Below are 22,537 nucleotides of genomic sequence, written 5' to 3'. Positions count from 1 at the left end.
TACTATCACTGCTGTTCTCACTTTAAGACAAGTGTCCTAAAAGGGGGAGAAGGCTTTAAAATACAGAATACGCTTCAAATTAGGAAAAAAGGAAAATTAACCACATACATGTAATTTATATCAACTAAAGCACTCATTGTAATCTGGGCATTTAGCTCATACGTAATGAACAATGGAATAATTATTTCTCTGGAAATACAGTCGTTTCTCAAGGCAATTACAGAGACTCGGCTTGTTTACATAAAATTTCTCAACACACAAAGGATAAAGAATCATTGACCTATCCATAGATGTTGGCTGAATGATAGAAAAATGTAAAAGCAACAGAAGAAAAGAATGACTGAAGCAAAGAGTTTCCATAGCTGATGAATAATTTAAAGGATTCTGTACCTATTTTTAATGTTAAAAAAAAGCCAAACTTAAAAAGGATAAAAGCCAAAATCAGATAATTTGCAAACTCCCACTATTGTATCTATATAAAGGTAATGGCAGTAATCAAGCAAAATGATGAAGAGACTGTCTCTCATACATTGACACAAAGGTCTAACACCTTCCTTAAAATGATAAGTTCCAAAAACCACAGCCCACAAAGGCCTGCCTGGCAAAGTCCACTGTGGTCTGGGTATAGAATGAAGGCACAAACCCAAATCTAGCTGAAAACGAACTCTTGAGGTTTTTGGCAGGAGATGAAGGGAAGGTGCTAACACGGAGGCAGAAGTGAACCCACAAACTCCCTGTTCTCCTCCTCTGTTTCAATCCTGCACTCCTCCCTAGGCACCTCGTCCACTGGTATAACCAAGACCAAGTTTCCCCTCCAAGGTGTCTTCTCTCAAGGGTACCTTGATTCTGAGAGTTCACAGAGGTCAATGTCTCAGGTCTTTCTCTGCTCATTTCCACACTCTGCATTCAGGGTCACTTGGAGTCCTCCTTTCCAGGACATGTCATCTCTTCAGCCCAGCCTTTCTCCTTCATGTCCCTCTCCACTCTAATCATGTCAACCAACATTTATTGAACATTTGCTGTCCGGCCCCATGCAAGTTGCTGAGAATAAAGCAAATTAGCCAACAGACATGGTCCCTGCCCTACTGTTCTTCCTTACACTTTCCTTCAACAGCCCATGTAATAGAAGTAGCACTTCTGACTTTCTATAATGCTTCCCAGACCCACGTCCTCAACCATTTCCTGTATCAACCAACCAGGCTGAGAATGGTTGTAGCCACCGCTTGAACATGGACATCACTTTTCCTGCCTCTGTGCCTTCCACTTGGAATCCTCCTTTGAAATCCAAAGTGAAATCCACTTGAAATCCTTCCTTTCTTCCTGCCCAAAAGACCTCTTCCTCTGAGGTCCCACTAAAACGTCCCCACACCCTCTGTGACAGCATTCTTAATCACTTCCAAGCCAGGAGGACCTCCTCCTCTTCTGCCTATGTCACAAATGTGCCACCACCACACACTGCCATGTACTGTCCACACTGGTACAAATGCCATTAGAATATCAGAACCTCATGGAGGCAAGCTTTCAACCTCCCCTATCTCCCTAACCCTCAACGTGGCCTCCACAAAGTATGAGACCAGTTAGCATGTGTTGAATGAACAGTTACAAGCCACTATTACCTCTGCCTTCCATCTGGGGGTGTCCAGCACTACTGACTTAACTCTGCAACTCTATCAAACTCTATCAATGAGGGAAGAACAAACGATGTCACGACAATTTAGTTCTTTTTTTTCAGGTTTAAGTCTTTAGGTTAAAATCTTCTTAATCTTCGTAAGGTCTGAAGTGAAGTGAAGTGAAAGTCACTCAGTTGTGTCCGATTCTTTGCGAGCCCATGGACTATACAGTCCATGGAATTCTCCAAGCCAGAATACTGGAGTGGGTAGCCTTTCCCTTCTCCGGGGGATCTTCCCAACCCAGGTATCGAACCCAGGTCTCCCGCACTGCGGGTGGATTCTTTACCAGCTGAGCCACCAGGGAAGCCCAAGAATATTGGAGTGGGTAGCCTATCCCTTCTCCAGCAGATCTTCTGGACCCAGGAATCAAACCGGGGTCTCCTGCATTGCAGGCAGATTCTTTACCAAATGTGCTATCAGGGAAACCCTTGTAAGGTCTAGTTCTAAATATTTCAGTTTGAGAAGCTAAAAATTTCTATTCAGAAAATTAATCTTTGTATGAGCTTCAAACAAACAAAAATGACAAATGTAAAAAAGAAAACTGTAAAACTAAAAAAGAAAAACTGGAAATTATAAATCTGGAAAGTTGGCATGAACACCATCTTAGAACAAATTCAACAAAGACCTCACCAAACTTTTTTTCTATATACATCCTGAACTGATGCAAAATATGCTATGAGTTCTTGCTTAGACAATAAGGCAATCCTATCAGCTCTGCTTAGATCTGGTTAAAGTAGGTCCTAACCATGGGTCTCCTTCCTGGGTCAGCCATATCAAGCATTTGTAAATGAGCTGCTATTTAAGAAGGCTTCTGCACAAAAATGTACTATGTCTGACCCAGGTTCTCCTAAATCTGAAACCTCAAAAATGTAAAAAACAAAAAAAAAAAAGTGTTTTTTTTTTTAAAGGCTTACAAGGAAGAGCTGTCATCTCCACACTCCTGGAACCTACATACAGGAAAAATTTTAAGGACACTCTGGAATTTTGCAGGACACACTTTCTCTAAAATGTCCAAACCAAAAAAATTTAAAAGCCCAAACAAGCACTCTGGATTCCCCAACTTGGCCAAAAAACATTCACGCACGTAACTGTGAAATTGCCACTATGTTTTTTATTGGCCACTTTAGGTGAACTATAATATTTTTTGAGGTTAACCAAAACAGACATACTTAGAAGTAATAAAGCCATACTTCCAAACAGTTCTATGTTCTCCCCCAAATCAAAAGCCTTTAAAATAGTCATCTACATTCATAGCAAGGCACAACAGAATATGCAAGGGAAAAAAATAAGCCCAAATAAAACAAGTTCAATGAACAGTGGCCAAAACATTTAAAGATATAATAAACTCATATTCTAGATGCATAGGCTACTTAGAAAACTCCAGGTTCCATTCTGTCTACCACAATGTAATCAGGACTAGACAAAGTACAACACACTTTGATCTAACCAAGAAGCTAAGGGAAACAGCAGAAGGACTATCTTACAGTTAAGAGCTGCCCTAATTTCTCAGCTGGAGTAGATCAAGCCAAGGTGTTATAATGAATTCTCAGGTGGCCCAGTCTATCCTATGTTGGTAATAACCAAACAGGTACCTCCAGAAAATGGTTGAAACACGGACACTGTTCAGCATGAACAGAGGAAGGCTATCGAAAGACAATACTTTTGAAAAACTGTCACCTAGAAGGAACTACATTCGAAAAACAAGGATCATGGCATCCAGTCCTATCACCTCATGGCAGGCAGACAGGGGAAAAGTGCAAACAATGTCAGATTTCACTTTCTTGGGCTCCAAAATCAATGCGGATGGTGACTGCAGCCACAAAATTAAAAGACGCTTTCTCCTTGGAAGAAAAGCTAGACAACGGATTAAAAAAAGCAGAGACATCACTTTGTAGACGAAAGTCCATATAGTCAAAGCTATGGTTTTTCCAGTAGTCATGTATGAATGTGAGAGTTGGACTATAAAGAAAGCTGAGTGCCAAAGAATTGATGCTTTTGAACTGTGGTGTTGGAGAAGACTCTTGAGAGTCCCTTGGACTGCAAGGAGATCAAACCAATTAATCCTAAAGGAAATGAGCCCTGAACATTCACTGGCAGGACGGATGCTGAAGCTCCAATACTTCGGCCACCTGATGCAAAGAGCTGACTCATTTGTAAAGACCCTGATGCTGGGAAAGATTGAGGGCAAGAGAAGGGGGCAACAGAGGATAAGATAGTTGGATGGCATCACCAATTCAATGCACATGAGTTTGAGCAAACTCAGGGAGATAGTGAAGGACAGGGAAGCCTGATGTGCTGCAGTCCATGGGGTCACAAAGAGTTGGACACAATTTAGTGACTGAACAACAACAGAAAGGAACTAAAAAGTGACTAATTTTGGGACCCTCAATGGGTAGCAAGACAAACTGGCCTCACTTAAAACAAGAAATTTCCAATGAAAATGATGATTACAGAAAACCCTGTAACATCCTCATTCTGAACTTGAAATAAGAACCCATTACCACCAACTCAACTCTGCTTATCATCATAAGAAAGGGAGACCACCACCTGGAAATACAAGTATGGTTTGACAGGTTCTCTCATCAAGATCCAATTAGCTAGAGAAGTCAGACAAAGCTGCTTCTTGGCTTCTACCCATTTGATGCTAGTAGCACCTCTCACCTCGGACAACCAGAAGTTATCTACAGATACTGCCAAATGTCCTTGGGAGAAAGGATCTGCTCTGTTTGATAGCACTGCTCTAGAGAAATAATTTCAAACTCCTTTTGGGTCCTGGTTTCCTCCCTGGATCAATGAGTGCTATGAACTCTTCTCCCACAGAAAAAGGCACACAGTTTTGCATATAAGTTCAAGGACTCTGTGGATACTTTAAAACCCAGTCAAGGACCCCCCCAATTCCAATTCTCATCTCAGGCAGGCACTCAATAATTTTTCAGTCCTCTGAACATTCCCACGTGGTTATAAAAGGTACTGTGCCTGTTTTAGAAATGTCATGGTCAGCAGCACAAAAATATAGGCCTGTGGTCATCAGGCCATAAGCCAGCAGTGCAATCTACAATAAAGATGAACCATCGGTTCAGTGACCCAGTGCACATTTTCACAAAAAAAGTATACTACTTTTCCCCAACCTGGAGTAACTAACCAATTCAGGGCAGTGTGCATGGCCCTGCAGCCCTGGCTGAAAAACTACCCTCAACTCATGTTTCCATTCAACTGTTACAATAGCATAAAGTCCTGAAGCAAATAAAGGAATTGTTTTGCAAATTAAAAACTGAATCTGAAGACCAAAGCTATTTCCACTTGGTTAAAAAAAAGAAGTGTTCCATCCACTTGTATGGTTAGTGAAGCAGAGCCAGAGCACGGGTTGGGCAGTGAGGCAGAAAAAGCCGCTTGAATTAAGGGGAAGACTGCTCCCCTCCACACCACTTCTCTACAAGGATTAGGGGGCAAAGAACTTGCTAATCTGGGAACACAAAAAGCTTTTTCTGATACAAATATATATACCCCAAAGTAGACCCACTATGATTTGTAACACTTTTAAGTTCACTGTGTGCAGAACACAGCCAGCTAGCTAGATACATTTAAAAGCCAAAAACAAAACAAGCTTACCATATTAAAAACAGTCCTTTAGGAGGGGGGTTCTGAGGCTGGGCTGACTCTTGTATCTTATACCCTGTCAAGTCCTGGGCAAATTTCTTAGCTTCTCTTTACCTTACTTTCCTCATAGTAACCAGATCCCTTCCTTAATTAAGGGTTATAATTTAAACAAATCAATGAGCTTCCCTTGTGGCTCTCAGTTGGTAAAGAATCCACCTGCAATGCAGGAGACCTGGGTTCAATCCCTGGGTTGGGAAGATCCCCTGGAGAAGGGAAAGGGTACCCACTCCAGTATTCTGGCCTGGAGAATTCCATGGACTGTACAGTCCATGGGGTCGCAACGAGTCAGACACAACTGAGCAACTTTCACTTCACTTAAATCAATACATCTGAAACATCTAGCGCACCTGTTGGTTTGCAGTAGGTGCTCAACTGTTACCTGGTATTATCATTAATATTTGTCAAAGGTACACATATGGACAGACTTCCTTAGTGGCTCATTGGTAAAGAATCCGCCTGCCAGTGCAGGAGACTCAGGTTCGATCCTGGGATCCCTGGGTTGGGAAGATCCCCTGGAAAAGGAAATGGCAACCCACTTCAGTATTTTTGCCTGGGAAATCTCATGGACAGCAGAGCCTGGCAGGCTATAGTCCATGGGGTTGCAAAAGAATTGGACATGACTCAGCAACTAAGGAACAACAATCCATATGGACAATCTGTACCTACACAGAGTCACTGATACTCTCTTAACCTAGAGAAAGACACATAAGATGTGGCCAAACCTATGGAATTAGCAACAAAGCACATGGTTCTAGGTTGTAAAATATTGGCAATAGTAGGATTTTTTTGGTTTCTGGTTTTTTTTTTTTTTTTTCTGTCTACAATAGCCTAAAACCGTTCAAAGGAAAAATCTTAAAAAAAATTTTTCATCACACATAAAATTGATTCAAAACCTTAACTGCACAGCATGCCACTACATGTCAAGCAATGAAATTATGAATAGACCTTTTGCTAACGCTGGTCATTTTAAAACCATATGAATTCAATCCTCAATTTAAAAAATGCCCCTCACCGGCTCAAGGGCCTGTGGCAGAGTCCTGCCTAAGAGCTCAGAAATAAAGCTCATGTACTAGTGGTTGACACTCCACTACAGGAAATGCAGTACAAATGAAGAATTAAACCATCCCTTCAATTGTTCCAGTCTTTCCTCTGTTATGTTCCAAAAACTGTTTTCAGGTGTCAGACACAGCAGGAACAAACCACCTTCTCTTTTGGAGCGCACACCTTAGTGATGGAACCTGATCTCTACTATGTCCTTCATTCACCAAAGGCCAAGATTATACATTTCCCCCTCGCACCCCCTTTCTTTTTTTTTTACCTACAGTTAACTTATAAGCCAAGTTGAAAACTCCAAACTCGAAGTAAAAGACAATGCAAGAAACCCAGTGACTTAAGCTCTCAAATTCACTGTAAGCCAGTTTACAGGCCTGCTTTACCCTGAGTATCATCCAGGTAAACCTTAGCTAAAGAAACTGACATCTACACTGGATTCTGGAAGCGAAACTAATCCCAGGAGCTAATTGCTGTTGTTGTTTAGTCACTAAGTTGTGTCTGACTCTTGTGACCCCAAGGATTTGTAGCTGGCCAGGCTCCTATGTCCATGGAATTTCCCAGAGAAGAATACTGGAATGAATTGCCATTTCCTTCTCCAGGGAATCTTCCCAACCCAGGGATCAAACCCACATCTCCTGCAATGGCAGGTGGATTCTTTACTGCTGAGCCACCAGAGCTTATTACACAACAGGTAATAAACTACTACATATTCTCCTCTAGCACTTTAGGAGAAAATTATTGGACCACATTTCAATTCACATGATTTCAGAAGCTGTATGATTAAATTTTCCAATGCTTTTCCAACACTATATACGCCAAAGGAAAAGTATAAAAACAAATCACTTTAAAGCAGCACTAGAATTATATACATACAAAATATATTTAATTTTAGGGAATTCCCAAGTGGTCCAGCGGTGAGGACTTGGCCTTTCACTGCCAGGGCCCAGGTTTGATCCCCAGTCAGGGAACTATTAATATGTGTATCATGGCCAAAAAAAAAAAAAACAGAAGAAACCATATGACATTAATATTACATGTTTTACAATAACTATTCTAGTTGTGCATCAACATTACTCTGGCCTGAATGATGGCCTTCAGGGAGCCAGTGAATTATGAACCATCCACAAATTAACTGAGGGAGTTTGTCATTTAAAACTGGTGTCTTATTTTATTCATCCAAAAGATGGGGAAATGCTTTAGCAACAGTATTGGAATCTAAATAAAATCATGGATGAGAAAGTATCCTATAAAATATAAAATACAATAGGTTAATTTTGGAGTTTAAAAAAACAAAAACCTCTGAAAATAGGTGTTAAAAGGGACTTTCTGAGACTGAAAAGAAGTCTCTATTTCTGTCCATTGGGTCATAGAAAATAACCAGAAGAGTCATTTTAGACAAAAGAACTAAGAGATCTCAGTGTTTACTTACACTCTTATTTGAAGCTAAGAAAAGCAAAGTGCTGAGAAGTTAAGGTACTCAGCAACATCCCACAGCTGGGTACTGGCAAGGTCAGAACTGGAATCTGAAAGCCCTGATTCAGGAAAGTACTTTGGTGGACATAGGAGAGTATTCCAAACAGCATCTGAAATGTTTGGAGATTCGACAGAAATACCTACCACACCAGTGATCTGAAATTGAGTCAAATCGAGGATCTGTCTTACTGGTAGGCTGATTTCAAGAAGTTATTTAACTTCTATGCGCCTCAGCCTCCTCATATACAAAATGGAAATAACAATGATAATATAGAGCAGTAACCTCATAAGATTATTGTGAGAATAAGTAGAATATTACCTCTAAACAAGCTCTCTAAAATCACTTATTGTTATGATTAGGATTCTTATACTTTCAGTGACACAGTACCCTTTCCACCAATAAAAAACTAAGATATCTTCATTTCCTTGTCCCCTGAAAAGCAGCAGAAGCTTGCATTTTTACTGATTTGAAGTTAGCAAAGCATACCATACTATGGCTAAGATCAATATCTCCCCACACTCGCTCAAACCACCAAGTACACAGACCTATTAATAGTAAAAGAATTCTTCAGATACACTCTGACAAGTGATAGAGGGATGTTCAAACTGAATTTTAAATTCAGTTAGGGAAGATTCATGTTTCCATCTTTAAGAAGGCAAATCCCACATGCTAAAATACATGTATTCTACTTTAACTAGCCTAACTTGCTCCTAAAAAGCAAACCAAACTCAGGTGCTTTTTACTTCATCTTTCCTGTCATTTTTCCACAAATTTAGTAAGTAGGCACCACAGGCCTTACTAGGCTTGGAAGCTCAACGTTTGTTATCCTACAACCTCCATTCACCCTTAAAAATACCGTACACATTCTTGGCCCCCTCGATCTGAATGCAGGGACTCCCTCATTTACCAAATATTTCACGCACACCTACTGTGTGGCAGGCACAGTTCTCAGCACTAGGGACATACCAGAGGCCATCAACACCCCTGTTCTCACAGAGCCTTAATTTCAAGTGGGAGCAAGGAGGCTGGCGAGAAACAAGTTTATACCTAGTGTTTGCACAGTATACTTAAGGAATGCGAACACCGGCAGTTTCAGTAAGCGCTGTGCTCACAGTGGAGCTCTAGGCTTCATATTTTAACTTGCGATCCCAAGTCTCCATTTTGGCAGGGCCGGGACTCTGGAAACAGCAGAGAGGAGAGGGAGGCTCTGTGCTCACACACACACAGGGATCAGGTCTCTGGCAACACTCTAACACTTCGTGGAGGGCCAGGAGCATCCCCATCTTCTAATGCTGCATACAGCCAAGATCACCCCAGAAACAAGTGCACTGTTTGGTGTTTGGGAACAGTGCGGTCAGCGCAGGAGCCCTGAGAGGAAAGTCAAGAAACCTACTGTTTCCCTTTCGGCCAGCAGCACCTTGGACGCCCGCTGACCCGCATGAACCCTGGACTACCAGCCCGCGTGCTGATCCTCCTGTACTGTGACACCAGGCTAGTCCCTTAAGCCCTTAAGCCCCGGTGTCATCTGTTCAAGGAGGCCAGTGGAATGACACTGCTTGGCAAACTGTCGGGGACTCCACTGAAAACTAAATACAGGGATCCAAGCTTGCTACTTGCTTTACAGGAACATCAGTAAGATTAAGGAGAACATATAAAACGCCTTAAGCGCTCTGTAAAGAAAGGTGTTACAGGGAACTAGTGCTCGTAATTTCTACAATTATTCTTCTTTCAGTTATATTTCCTTGCATTTTCAGATTCTTTATCCAAAATAACCCACAGACTTTCAGAAGCAGAATATGTATTTCGAAAATAAGAACACGATCCCAATTAGAATAACAATTAAGTGAAGCTTGCTAGGAAATCAGAAAGTCAATATCCACCTTCCTTGGCTCCACCTCTCCTGCCTAAGCTGCGGGGTGAGTATGGGGTGAGTATGGGGGCCGAGATACAGCAGGCCGGAGAGGTTGTAGGTGGAGCCCAGGAGGGCTGCCAGCATTTCTCTCCATCTATCACAGCAGCTCCCTCCACAGCACAACTTGTGAAGTATTTGTGGGCAAAATCTTCAAAAATGATGACAAAGTGACCCACGCACCAGATGGCAGAGGACCTGGGCGGCATCTGGGAATGTTTTTCTTCTGCTTTTTTGACAATCCAGCTAAGAAAACCCACACTTTCCTTTGTCCCCCTGGATGGAGTACAGTTACACACAGCAACTCTGAGGAAAGCTGGGCTCGGTGGTAGAGAAACTGTCAAAGCCTGACATAAACACTAGGTCAAGTCCAATGAAAACAAAGAGGGCATATAGATTTGCGTTGATGATTGCCAGCCAAATCCCTCTTTACAGACAGAAAGCAACTACCACTGACAGTTGTTACTAAGGCCACATCAAAATGACTCTAATTTTTGCTTCTAACTAAAACTCCTCAGGCCCTTCCCTCTTAGGAGTAAACAGTCATGAACTCTCTTCTCAGTGAACTTACTCTGAACAAGTCAAGTCCTCAGTCTCGCGAACTGTCATCTCAGTGTAAATATTCATCGTTCGCACCTACACGCACTGCCTCCCACTTCTCTCCAACAGCCCGGCCCACAGAACTGATGGTAAATGAGCCACGAGACCACTGGATCTGCCACCACGGCTAAAGTACTAGAGGTTTTTAAGAGGAGGTGTGGGGAGGGAAAAAGGGAAAACATCTAAATTTCACATCCCTTTCACTGGCTCTGGAGCCATCAAGTGATTACTATTGTCCTGAAGCCATAAACCAGTCTATCCAGTCAAGTCATATAAAAACATTCTCACTAAAAACAAACACAAATTGCTTCTAACCACACATTTGAAACATTTAATTCATAATCGCCTTTAACTAGTCTATGGTGCAAAACAAAAAGTTAAAAAAAAAAAAAGTACAATTCTAGGAAAGACAAAATGAAGAAAGCAAGAACCAAGGGCCAGCGCCTGCACTATCCCGGCCTCACTGAAGCTGGAACAGCACCTAAAAAGATGCATCTTATCCCTCAGTTCACTAATCCAACCCGGCTCAAACTAGTATCATTTAGAATACAAGGAATTTTGTCCAGCAAATAAAACAAATGGAACAAAAACAAGCACTATCCAGTAGGGACTAAGGGACATTGAGAAAGGAAATATCCCTTCGTTTGAATGCTGCAAAGACAGTCTTTTAACAGCATACACAAAACATTTGCCTTCATTTAAAATTTTGAGTTGTGAGCGATTTCCTGCATCTAAGAACCTCTTTTTGAACTACAAAGAGGCCACAAAACATCACATTTTCCCCTCCCAGCTTCCCCCTTCAAAAACCCACAAGATGGTGATTAACAAACAGCCCGTTGTCTTCAGGCATAGTTTTAGAGGCCACAAGGAAAAGATAAAAGTTAAATGGAAAAGCAAGTTGGTAAACAAATGAGAAATAGGTTACCCAGGGAGGAAGCAAATTCATCTTGATAAATAAGCAGCTCTCTTCGCCCCCATGCGTGGGAGACTCCAGGTGAAAGCGACCCTAGCCCTCTCACCCACTGAAAGCAGTCTGGATGGAGAAAGAGTTCAGGCCAAGCCTCTGGCCCCAACTCCAGGCAGAGATGCAGAGAATGCCCCCACACTCCAGGAGTCTGGGTATAAGCCCAAAGTGCAGTGGCTCAAGGGCAAACCCAAGGACTAGCCCAGCCTTCCAGGAGTTCTCCGTTCCAGAAATGAGCTGGGGCCTGGTCTCCAAACAAAGGCAGACCCATCCCCCAACAAACACCCTTCCAGGTAAATTCATCTCAAATCCAGAATCCACTACCTAATAACTGTATCACCTTGTGCAGATATGATCCTGTTTAATCATTCTTTGATGGGTCATAATCCCTTTCTTAGGATCTTTGTGAGAATTAAAGAATTCTGGCTATGTGCCCAGATCAGCCGTAAGCACAAGCCAGATACGTAATAAACATTCAGGTCTACTGAAAGGAAATTCCAATTCCATTCAACAATCACTGCTTCAGGTGAAAAATCTTCAGATATTCTATAAAACCTCAGAAAGAAAATTAAGAACCCAACATGCAAGAAGAGAAAAGGGGGAAATCCACACAATCCAGAAAATGCTAATTATGCACATACCTTGACTGGTTAAATTTCCTCCTCCAGACCTCCTTCTCTTGAAGGTCCAGTGACATGTAAAATAACAGCTCCTGTGCCCTGCCCAAGGCACTGACACTTGGTTTCAACTGTCCCAATACTAGATCCTCTAAATTTGGGGGAAAAATTTACTTAAAATCTACATATATCTACACTTACAAAATAAGACTGAAGCTAGCCCTCATCCCATGGCAACCCACTCCAGAGTTCTTGCCTGGAGAATCCCGGGGACGGCGGAGCCCGGTGGGCTGCCGTCTATGGGGTCACACAGAGTCGGACACGACTGAAGCGACTTAGCAGCCCTCATCCCAAAATGTCCGATCAGAGAGGAAGGGGAAAAATTATCACCAATGACTTCCCTTTAGTTAATGTTAATTACAGAATACTACTGAAGGATTAAGTAATTATAAATTAGAAAAGATGGCTTTAAACCTTTAATGAAAAACAAAAACACAAGTCCCCTCCCCTCCATGCTCTCCTAATTATATCTGGAGCTTTTCGCACAATTACCGAAATTTCACTTGTAATCTCTCTTTGAGAATTTCTGGTCCAGCAGTGTCCACCACTGTTTAGCCCCTCTAGATTATTATTTCCTAAGGTTTATACAGCAAAAGAAAGTTCTGGCAGCAAAATTTTCACTGGTTTATTAAGTTACTTTGCGCTAAAACATCCCACCTTCGATAATTCCCTTTCATTATTACACAAGAGTTCAGTCACATTCATTGCTGAAAAACTGTCACTGCATAAGAAGACAACAGCCATATTTTTTCCCACATTCTCAAACACCTACTCCTGCATCTACTCCTCCAATCCAAGCATACACAGTCTAAGACAAGACAAGGACAAGAAATTAGTAAAGCTTCACAAATAAAGTTTCCTTATGGGAAACCTGGCCTAAACAGAACTTTAAACAAAGTGCTTGCTTCCACTGCAAGCACTGTCCCCAGATAAATTTACTGCGCCCTAGAATCAAGTACACTCAAGGCTGGAATGCCAGGCCAGTCGTGTATTACTTCAACCTCAATAAATCTCTTTTTACTCTCCAAATCCTCGGCTGCTTTCTAAAATAGTTCACGAAAAAGCACCAACCTAATTAACAACAGCTTCCTCTGCAACTGTGGCCTTGATTTCACTTATTTACACATTAACTGCAGCCTCCTTTTGGCCAATCCAGTCTATTCTCTGTACCATGCCGAGCCTTTTATCTGCCCTGGACAGCATTTTCTCCAGCAGATGAAGTAGATGCCGATTGATTTGCTGTCGAGCATGGTAAATTAATAGCAACAAATTGCTGAGGGCCCGTCTCGCTGCTCCACCATGCTTCGGCAGTTTTGCTTTATTTGCTCCATGATGGGCAGCAGTCGGCCTCTTCAAGTCAATTTCTTCTTAACAACCTGCAATACTTTTCAATGGTGAAAATAGAGCTGTTCCTTGTAAGTCAGAAATCAATATCCTATTGCCCTTAGAAAATGCTAAACAAGCAGTATTGGCAATCCACTTGGTACTAGAGGGTATCAGATATAATGCAAATCCATACTGCTTCCCTTCTTGTAGTTATTACAATTTGCTAAAAGGTTCCTAATGTCATTTATCATCATTTACCATCGACCAGAGAGGCTATGATTATGATATCCTATCAGTTGGCAAGGCCCTTTCATTTCTATTCAATTAATATTTTAGCAGCACTCAAATGGTTGTGGCTCAAGTCTTGTAATAAAATTTACATGGCTTGTAGTGAAACAGGAGTTTGCTTGCTCTGATTGGAAAAAAATAATAACTATATATACACATATATGTGCAAACTAAACACGTATGGGTGCTCAGTTGCTCAGTTATGGCTGACTCTTTGTGAACCCCATGGACATAGCCCACCCAGCTTCTCTGTCCATGGAATTTTCCACGCAAGAATACTGGAGTGAGTCACCATTTCCTTCTCCAAAACATGTATATATTCATATATAAAGACAGAGACATGTACATATACATGTGCAGTACATTAGAATGCAAGTTCTAAGTGTTGCAGACTTCTAATATTTTCCGATTTCTAAAATTCAAATACTAAGCTAATTTTTTAAATGCAAATAGATTGGCAGGTTGCAGACTATTAACTATGAGAAAATCATAGATGTTCTCGAAATGTAGTATGTTCATCTCCATTTACAGTTCCTACAGGTCGAATTTACATATCCATTGTTCCTAATCTACATCCTATATTCACTTTTTAAAGTGGTAACTGCCTGCTGTCAGATTAAATCAGGGCCTCTTCTTTAATCACAGCATTACAGGTGAAGGATGGCAACATGCAGCATTTAGCAATGTTATCAACTGAACACACCACCCTGTTCTGCCCACAGTCACTGACCCATTTAGAAGCCACTCTGTATGTATAAGGAACAATCAGCATGGGGGGGGACAAAAAAAGTAACAACTAAACCACTGGCCAGTACCTGTCCCATTCAAAACAAAAAACAAAAAGACCCAACTGAAGGAAATCCTTAGGGAATGAAGGCCAATGTTCTTTCATTCTTAAAAATCCCATTATGAAGAAATCACAATAAAACATGTGCCATTTCCAACCATGTCCCACTTATCATCTTCATCTTCATGCTAGAACTTAAAGACAGTGGCAAAACATTAATTCACTTTACAGCCTAGAACACTCCATGCTAACTTTTTTGGGTTTTCTCCCAACTTCAGCTCTATTGATCCTACTAAAGATTACCAGAAATTAGATTCATATTTTATGCTCTAATTCCATGTCATGCCACTGAGTTCCCCTTTAAAAAAAAAAAAAAATCAACTAATTCTACCAGACTAATGCTATTTACTCAGTTACCAAAATTTAAATTAATTATGTTCTCAAACATAATTGTTAAAAATTGGCAACATTATGCAGGCTTAATTAAGATTAAATCCAATTTACTAAATGTACTTTAATTGGTACTAATTACATTAGCTTTCATTTCAGAATGACAAATTCCCCATAGGTTTCACTTTACAGTCCTCTATCAGAATCAGCACAGGGTGACTGACGTGGAACATCATACAGAAAGGGGAGGGACCATAAATACTGGACCCCCCACCCTGCCTGTCACTGCTCTGCGCTTTTATCCTTTTATCAATTTGCTAAGTCACAGAGTCATGACTCCATCACAGACATCATTTTCTGTTCCAGTGAAAAATTTCTCTAAAAATAAATACTCTGTGGCTGGCAGCAGGCAAGAACAGGAGCATTAACCAAAAAACACACAAAGGTTTCAAATATCAGGGCCACCAATTACTAGGGTACTTCCAAGGACTCCAGGGACTCCTACTCTTGAACCCTTCAGAGACACAAATCTAATAAGTGAATAAGCCTAACCCGATCTTGAGAACTAGGCCCAATTATGCCGCAGGGCAACTTCCCTGCCTTATTGCTGCTTTCCATTACGAGGGTATCCAGTGAGTGCATCTGGAAGAGAGGCCAAGAGGAACCAAGGCTGTCTGCCTAGGAAAACAAATAAAGACAGATATGCCTCTGTGCTTAAGGGGGGAAAGAAAGAAAATATAATAAGTAGGTGGTTTGCAGGGCTGTCTGTATTTCATAATGTGATAAACTGCCCTCAGGATTCTTGATATGATTGAATTTAAAAGCAAGAGAAAAAAAGGGAAAATGTACTCCATTCTCAATTTTAAATGGGTGGCATTTGAGGCCAGCTGGACAAGAAGATGACAGAATTACAGAAGTATAAAATGTGTAAAATTAAGGGATCTTATAGAGCACCTCCTGCCCCCTAAAAGAAATACATATACCCAAATACAAGCTCTGTGCCTCTCAGAATCGTAAACAGTATAGAGAGATCTGGAAACTAAGTGGTAATAAGATACAGGAGGAAAAATAAAAGGATATTAATCACCTGGTCCAGTCTTTAAAAAGACAGTAATTAGTACTGGGTGGTGGATGAGGACCAAAAAAAAAAAAGGGGGGGGGGGGGAGGGACGGACATGTACAAGATCCAGATCTAAAGTGACATCATGTATTGAGCACAATTAACAAACAGTATCTTTCATGTGAATTATTTATGTAAGGTAGAGCTAAGGGGCTTCAAGCTAACCCAAGCATAAGTTTGATGGATTTTGTTTAAGCAGGAGATATTTACATGACTTATCTGAAAAGACATGGCAAGGATGCCGAAATAATAAAGAATTTTAACATGCGACAAACTATACTATAATGCTAATACTGACATAACCAATAGCACATGAAGTTAAAAAAAAAAATATCTGAAATAACCAATGTGACGACGCTTTTTTTTTCCCAACTTTGTTTTCAAATGCTATCTGACTGCTTTTATTGTCTAACAGTCATCTTTTAAAGATGTGAGTATGTTTTAAATATGTAGTAATTAACCATATTGAAAAAGGAATCCATACATAGAAGAGCTTAACAGTATGTGATCATTTTACATTTTTTAATTTTAGAAGGTAATGAAATCCATGAATATAAAAGACAAAAAGCACTAAGTTTTCCCTCATCTTTTTCCAGCAGGTAAACACATACACACCTATTCCCAAATGGCTGATGAGACAGATCTGAAGCACTTTCACTAGGACATCACTTAAAACAAATGCCTCTTATTATTATTATTGCCAAACAGTATTTATACATATATAATATTTTTCTTTCTAGGAAACTTAAGCCAAGCCATTTTATTCAGTCTCTTGCAAAAAAAGTCTGGTTCAGTCATACCTCTCAACACTTTCGGACTAATCATTTTTTTTCTTTCCTCTGTTTTTTTGGCTGAACTGTTAGATTTCAAGACCCAGTGTTGACCCTTATTACATCCTCCTATCAGGCTCATGTAGTCTGTGCAAATTTCGGAAGGAACAGTTACAGTTCCTGGTAAGACCCAACTAAGTTGCCTCTGGGGGCCAGTACAAGGAATTTACATCAGTTTCTTTTGTAGTGCCACAGATTTCATTTTGATCAGCTCACCCTCTATCCATTCTTTCATACCAACCCAAGGAAAGCTCCAGACAATTTACAATTTTACATTTTAATATTTTCCAAGAAAAGCTTTCATTAGGCAAGTCTGCAATGTTCAAAATAAATTAATTCTATCAAAAGAAAAACATTTTAAAATTTTAGCACCCTGCTTTTGAAAGTGTACAAAGTTTAATATGCATTCAGACACTTTAAATTACATTGTTAAATGATTAAAATGAAGGTAATATGCTAAACAGATGAGGAACCACACCTGAATAAAGAGCATTCTCTCCAGTACATGGACTTTTAAAATACAGGTGGCCACAAAAATGTGCAGCATCCAACTGCAAAACATACAACTTCCTTTCTAAAGTGCACAGTATTACTGTCATTTAAAACACTTATAAAGAAATAATAGCTTACCTGCTTGTGCATTTCTATATTCAACCCATAGGACATCTCATAATACTGTCAAAGAAGGAAAAGCAATTAATTTTGAGCCTTTCATCAAACAAGCTTCCTAGTTTGTTCAAAATGTCCCCAAGCAAACATAAAAGCCTCACTTAAACCAAAATATCCATCCTTCCAATGATGGTACATCAGGAAGAACACTCTATGAGTATCTTCAGCTTAATAAACTAAAAGCCACCTTAAGACACAGAATCTAAGAGAATAACTCACAAAAGTAAGAAAATCAAGCTCAGACATAGCATTCTTAACACCTCCACGGATCTTTATACATCACAAGAGGATGACTCACAAAGGTCTGATGAAAATGTGGTACTCTATGGACTCTAATTCCTAGGCACAGCGGGTAAGTTCATAACAAAAACAACACGCCTCATACAAATGCTGAGGCTTTGACATGAACTATTTGAAACGGTGATGCTATTTCAGAGTTTCTCATTTTAAGGACACTACTCATGTTCATACATTCATACAAAGGAAAAAGGCTTGATAGGAAATGAATGAGTTACTCTAGAGCCTTTATGAACAAGAGTAAAAATACACTTGGTAATACTTCTGAAAAAGCAGATCTGATTGTTTTAAACGTAGTATAACTGGCATTAAAGAAATTCTGGGAGAACGAATCGGTTATACAGGAGACTACAACAATCCACAGTGCAACAGTATGGAAACTGAAAACACACAAAACACACGCGAATACACACACATTAGGAATATACAATGTAAAGGAAGAACAGGGAAGAAAAATCTGAAAAGATGTCTAGTGTCTTTTCTTATTCACCATTGTTTAAAAGAAATAAAACACATTTAAAACTTTAACAGTTTACTGAAAAATTCTCTGGTTAAAAGCTGTTTGAAGCAAGAGCAATAAAACAACAAAGAAAACCACTAACACAAAAACATTTTGCCTATGAATCCCAACAAAATGTAAATGAGGTTTTTGTTTTTTTTCAATCTGTAAAAGCAAAGCACAGAAAATTATACCCTGTGCAACTAAACTTTTCGAAAATTCAAATCAAAGCTGGTTGTCAGAGGCAAGTTATAACATCCTCGAATTACAGGTTGCTAATGGTCGCATTCCCACAACTTCAACTGCACTGGCACAGCGACCATCCTCTAATCCTGCAGCCTCCAGCAATCTGAACGTATTTCTAGCTTTTGGTACCCCAAACTAATAGGTACTCTGAATCTGCGACACAGTTTTCTTACCATCACATAATGCCGCTGCATCTCTGTCTTCTCACTGGCGAGTTTCTCACATTCCAGCTTCAGGCTGTTCAAGAAATAAGGAAATCTAAGTACAACCCAGATCTTGACTTACATCCTTCAAATACACATTCCCTCCTCTAAATCATCACCTACAAAACACCATATCAACCATCTTAAGTACCACCCTCATTATGGAAAAACAGGCAGGAGAGAAAAGGGTGAGTGGAACCAGTCCCGGCTTGTCCTTTCAACAAGGATCAAATGTGGGGGGGTTTGCTTAAGAAAAAACCCTCTAGCCAATTAACTCCAGAATCTCATTCAGAAACGAATATTCACTAAATTCACTAAACACAACATGAATGAGGAAATAAACAACAATAATGCCTACATCTCCAAGCAATAGTAAGTCCCCTAAAAATGTCACAAGGGAGTTTTTTCCTTAATGTTCCACGAAAAGATTAATGAAAATACGAATCAAGCATGTCTTATGAATGATGTCTTATTTTTTCCCTCCAAAACACAGAGACAAGTTGAATACCACCACCCAGGGGCAAGGCGTGGATCAGGTTCAGTGGCTTGTTTTGGTTCTGTAATGTATGAAATAAGCAGTACAAGCCATTAAAAATCCAGCGAAAGAAAAATATTTCAAAGGCACTCTAAGATCTAATGATTGTCTCTTCAGACGAAAACATTTTTTCAGCATAAAAGTAATGAAATCGCCTACTTGGCGACTTCCTAAGGCTCTGGGCTCTCGGTTTCAGTGGAATGGCAGAAAGAAAGAAGGAATCAAGCCCGGAATAATAGGACCAAGAAAGTCAAAAGGCCCCAGAATGTTCCCAACCATCCATTCGCCTGGCCCCAATAAATCAATATTGAAAGTTTGGCCTCAGCGTTTTCCAAGTGTCCCCAGTTTCGATTGTTCGGCCTTTTTTTTAATTTACGGGAAAAGGACGAAACGCTTAATTTCTTTACACCTGCCTAAGAAAAAGAGGCTTGACTTGCCCTTTCTGCCCACAAGGAAACATGGTAATACCTTTGTGGTGGCGGAAAAAAAAACGGGGGGGGGGGGGTGTATGTTGGGGGAAGACAAGAGCTAAGCAAACAGAAGGATCAGCTAAAGTCAATATCTTTACCTGTGGTACTGAGCCTGTAAAAACTGAAACTCTTCCTTAATCCGATCACAGGACTCGGAAATTGTAAATTTAAAGGGTTGAGCAGGCTGATGCGGTGCCTAAAGAACAACAATAAAATATTTAATTAGCCCACAGCAGAAGCGAGGCAGAGAGATGGAGAAAACACCACCCGGCACTGGCGGGAGGGTGGGGGGTGTCATCGCAGGCAAAGAACGAGGAAAACTCTCCTCCCGCCCCCTCCCCCGGCCGCACAGCCCGGCCGAGGCTGGCCCCGGGCCCCCGCGTTCTGGCGCCCGCCCGGGACCCCGCGGGCTCGAGACCCCGCTCCCTTCCCACGTCAACGGCGGGGGCCCCAGGGCCGGCGCGCCGCGCCCACAGCCTCCCCACCCGGAATCGAAACTGGCCCGTCGGGGGGACGCGCGCCATGGCGTCGGGCCGCGGTCAGGTCGGGGGAGGGGGCACGCGGCAGCCACTCTCCCGGTCGGTCCGTCGGCGGGCTAGCTGATCCCCGGGGCCCGCGGCGCGAAGGGCCAGCGCCCCGCACTCCCGAGCCGCCGCCGGACACGCCGCGCCGCCGCGGAGGGCGCCCTCCCCGCCCCGGCGCGGAGTCGCGCCTCCTCCATCGCTCGCCACCCCTCCTCCAGGAGTCGCGGCGCGGGGACGGCGAACAGCTCCGCGCGGCTTCCAGGGGCTTCAAAGACAACAATAAGAAAATGGCTACAACTCAATTGCTTCTCCGCAACCCCTCTCCGAAAGTGCCCCCGCGCCCGGGGACAGCAGAGGCCGGGGGTGGAGGGCGACTCTCGAGCTGCGTGCGGGGTTTGGCCGCCCTCCACGCCCCTCAGGCCAAAGACACAACTCAGCGCGCAGGGGGCGACGCGGGGAATCCCCCGGCGCCTGGCAAGCCCGCGCCCCCACCGCCCGCACTCACCGGGTGTCTGGTCTGCGGGTACATCTTGCTCAGGTCGCGAATCATCCAAACCGATTTAGTTGGCTGCGCTGGGCAGAGGCGCGCGGCTCATTGGCTTTAATGGCCCCGAGGAGGAGGCAGCGGCGGCGGAGGCGGCCGGCCAGGTCCGAGGGGCGGCCCGGACGGTCCCGGCCCCCGCTGGGTCTCGCGTGACGCGGGCGGCAAGAACGCGCGGCGGCGGCGCCTGGGTGCGGGCGGCCGAACCGCTCCGCATTCCCCGCGGGCGTCACTGGCCCGCCGCGGGCATTGTCCGGCGCGCGTCTCCCGCGGCAACGCTCCGACGTTCGCTCCGCTGAGGCGCGCCCGCCGAGCCCAGCGCCGCGGCCGCGCCGCTCACCCGGGACGGCAAAGTGCGAGCTCCGCGCCCCAGCGCCCGCCGGCAGCGCCGCCCGTTCGCTCGCTGGCTCGCTTGGCGTCCCACTCCAAACTTTTTTTTATTTGTCTTTTAATTGGTTGTTATTCCTCCGAATGAATGATCTCTCTCTTCTTTCCTAAAAGCAAACACAAACTCCTTTGGTTCGGAAGAGGTCTCGGCGGTGCTTTTGGTTTCTCTGGAGATTTTTTTCACCTCACAGCAACGATCTTTTAAAAGGCACCTTTTAGCTTCTTTTACCACATCTCATTTCCTTATTTTTCTTCCTTCCTGTTTTCTTGTCTTTTTTTTAACCCCAAATTGAAGGGGATTATAAAAATAAAAGAGTGAAACGCTTGCGGCTTTTTTTTTTTTAATTCTCTCTCCTTTCAAACTCTGCGAACAGCACCTCAAAATAATATACAAGTGTGTGAGAGGGGGAAGAAAGCAGCCAACAGCTGAAAGACCCGCTCAGAACAGCTCTAACAACACGCTCTGTGTAGGTGACTTCTTTGACCAAATTTAGCAGCCGCTAATCATTAACATTCTGATACATATTCACAACCGTCCTTGGAGGGACCGCTGAGCATCCCGGGAGATGTAGTCCGCCTCTAGCGACGGTAGCTGAAGATTCAGCCAAATTGACTACAATCACCGGCCGGCCACGCGACCACTTTGGGGGGGCTCTCCAAGCGTCCCGCCCACCCCCGGCGCGGTAGGCGTCTCCAACAACCAATCAGAGATGGCTGAACATTAATCGCCGCTCTGTGTTACTGCCCATCATTTCACTGCTGACAAATGGCGAGCTAGAGGGGAGGAGCCGGCCGGGCTGGAACCCACGTGGGTCCCGGGCGTCGTCCGTGGCTCGGACCAATGAATGCAACGAAATGGGGTGAGCGGAGGCGGGGCGGAGATGGCACGCCCAAGGCGGAGCTTCGCCTTGGCTGACGTTCCTTAGCGCGAGCGTTCGAACCGGGGAAACATTTGTTCGGCTGTCAATCAAAGTAACGTGGGCCTTGGAGCAGCGGTGGCTGCTGCTGCTGCTGCCCTGGCTGCATCTTCAGAACTGGATGTTGGTGGCGGTGGTGGCGGCAAAATAAAGAGGGTACAGGGGGCGGTAAGACTGGAAGTTAGTCAGAAGATCTCCTTCCGAGTCTCATCTTCCTTCCCGCCCCCCACCAACCCAAACATCCACAGCCCCTTGCTCCGGGCCGCGCCAGGAATGCGGACTAATTAGGGTCCAATGTCTCCTTAAAGAGACAAGCTCGGCCTTGTGTAACGCTCCGAAACCCCTGTTGAGACAAGAGAGGGCGGATCACGCCGATCCCACTTCGTTCGGTTCACATCAATTTTACGCGCCGCTGGAGCCGGCATAATTTTCCGTGTGAACGCGGATTCGGGCCCCTGTTCTTGTTCAGAGCCCGAGACTGAGCTGCAAGACGCTGACCCGGGC

At 43.0% G+C, this 22,537-nt stretch overlaps 1 protein-coding gene across 10 annotated transcripts in view; it reads right to left on the bottom strand.

The window, feature by feature from the left end:
• The window catches only part of LOC129650181 (transducin-like enhancer protein 4), a 154,289-nt gene extending 132,448 nt beyond the window's left edge, over nucleotides 1-21,841 (bottom strand). For 2 of the 10 annotated variants that reach the window (XM_055578381.1, XM_055578385.1), the window contains exons 1-4: nucleotides 20,694-21,839; nucleotides 19,763-19,860; nucleotides 18,630-18,693; nucleotides 17,376-17,420 (exon numbers count right to left, since the gene is read on the bottom strand). In XM_055578381.1, the coding sequence (XP_055434356.1) occupies nucleotides 17,376-17,420; nucleotides 18,630-18,693; nucleotides 19,763-19,860; nucleotides 20,694-20,738 (252 nt within the window). In that variant the 5' untranslated portion in view covers nucleotides 20,739-21,839. Of the gene's footprint in view, nucleotides 1-11,968; nucleotides 12,096-13,075; nucleotides 15,474-17,375; nucleotides 17,421-18,629; nucleotides 18,694-19,762; nucleotides 19,861-20,693 lie in introns of those variants that run through there. The other 8 variants (XM_055578389.1, XM_055578388.1, XM_055578390.1 and 5 more) reach the window with 6 other exon arrangements.
• Between the last annotated feature and the right edge of the window lie 696 nt (nucleotides 21,842-22,537).

Source organism: Bubalus kerabau, chromosome 4, assembly GCF_029407905.1.
Source record: "Bubalus kerabau isolate K-KA32 ecotype Philippines breed swamp buffalo chromosome 4, PCC_UOA_SB_1v2, whole genome shotgun sequence".
Classification (NCBI taxonomy): domain Eukaryota; kingdom Metazoa; phylum Chordata; class Mammalia; order Artiodactyla; family Bovidae; genus Bubalus; species Bubalus kerabau.
This window is presented reverse-complemented; position numbering and strand designations above follow the sequence as displayed.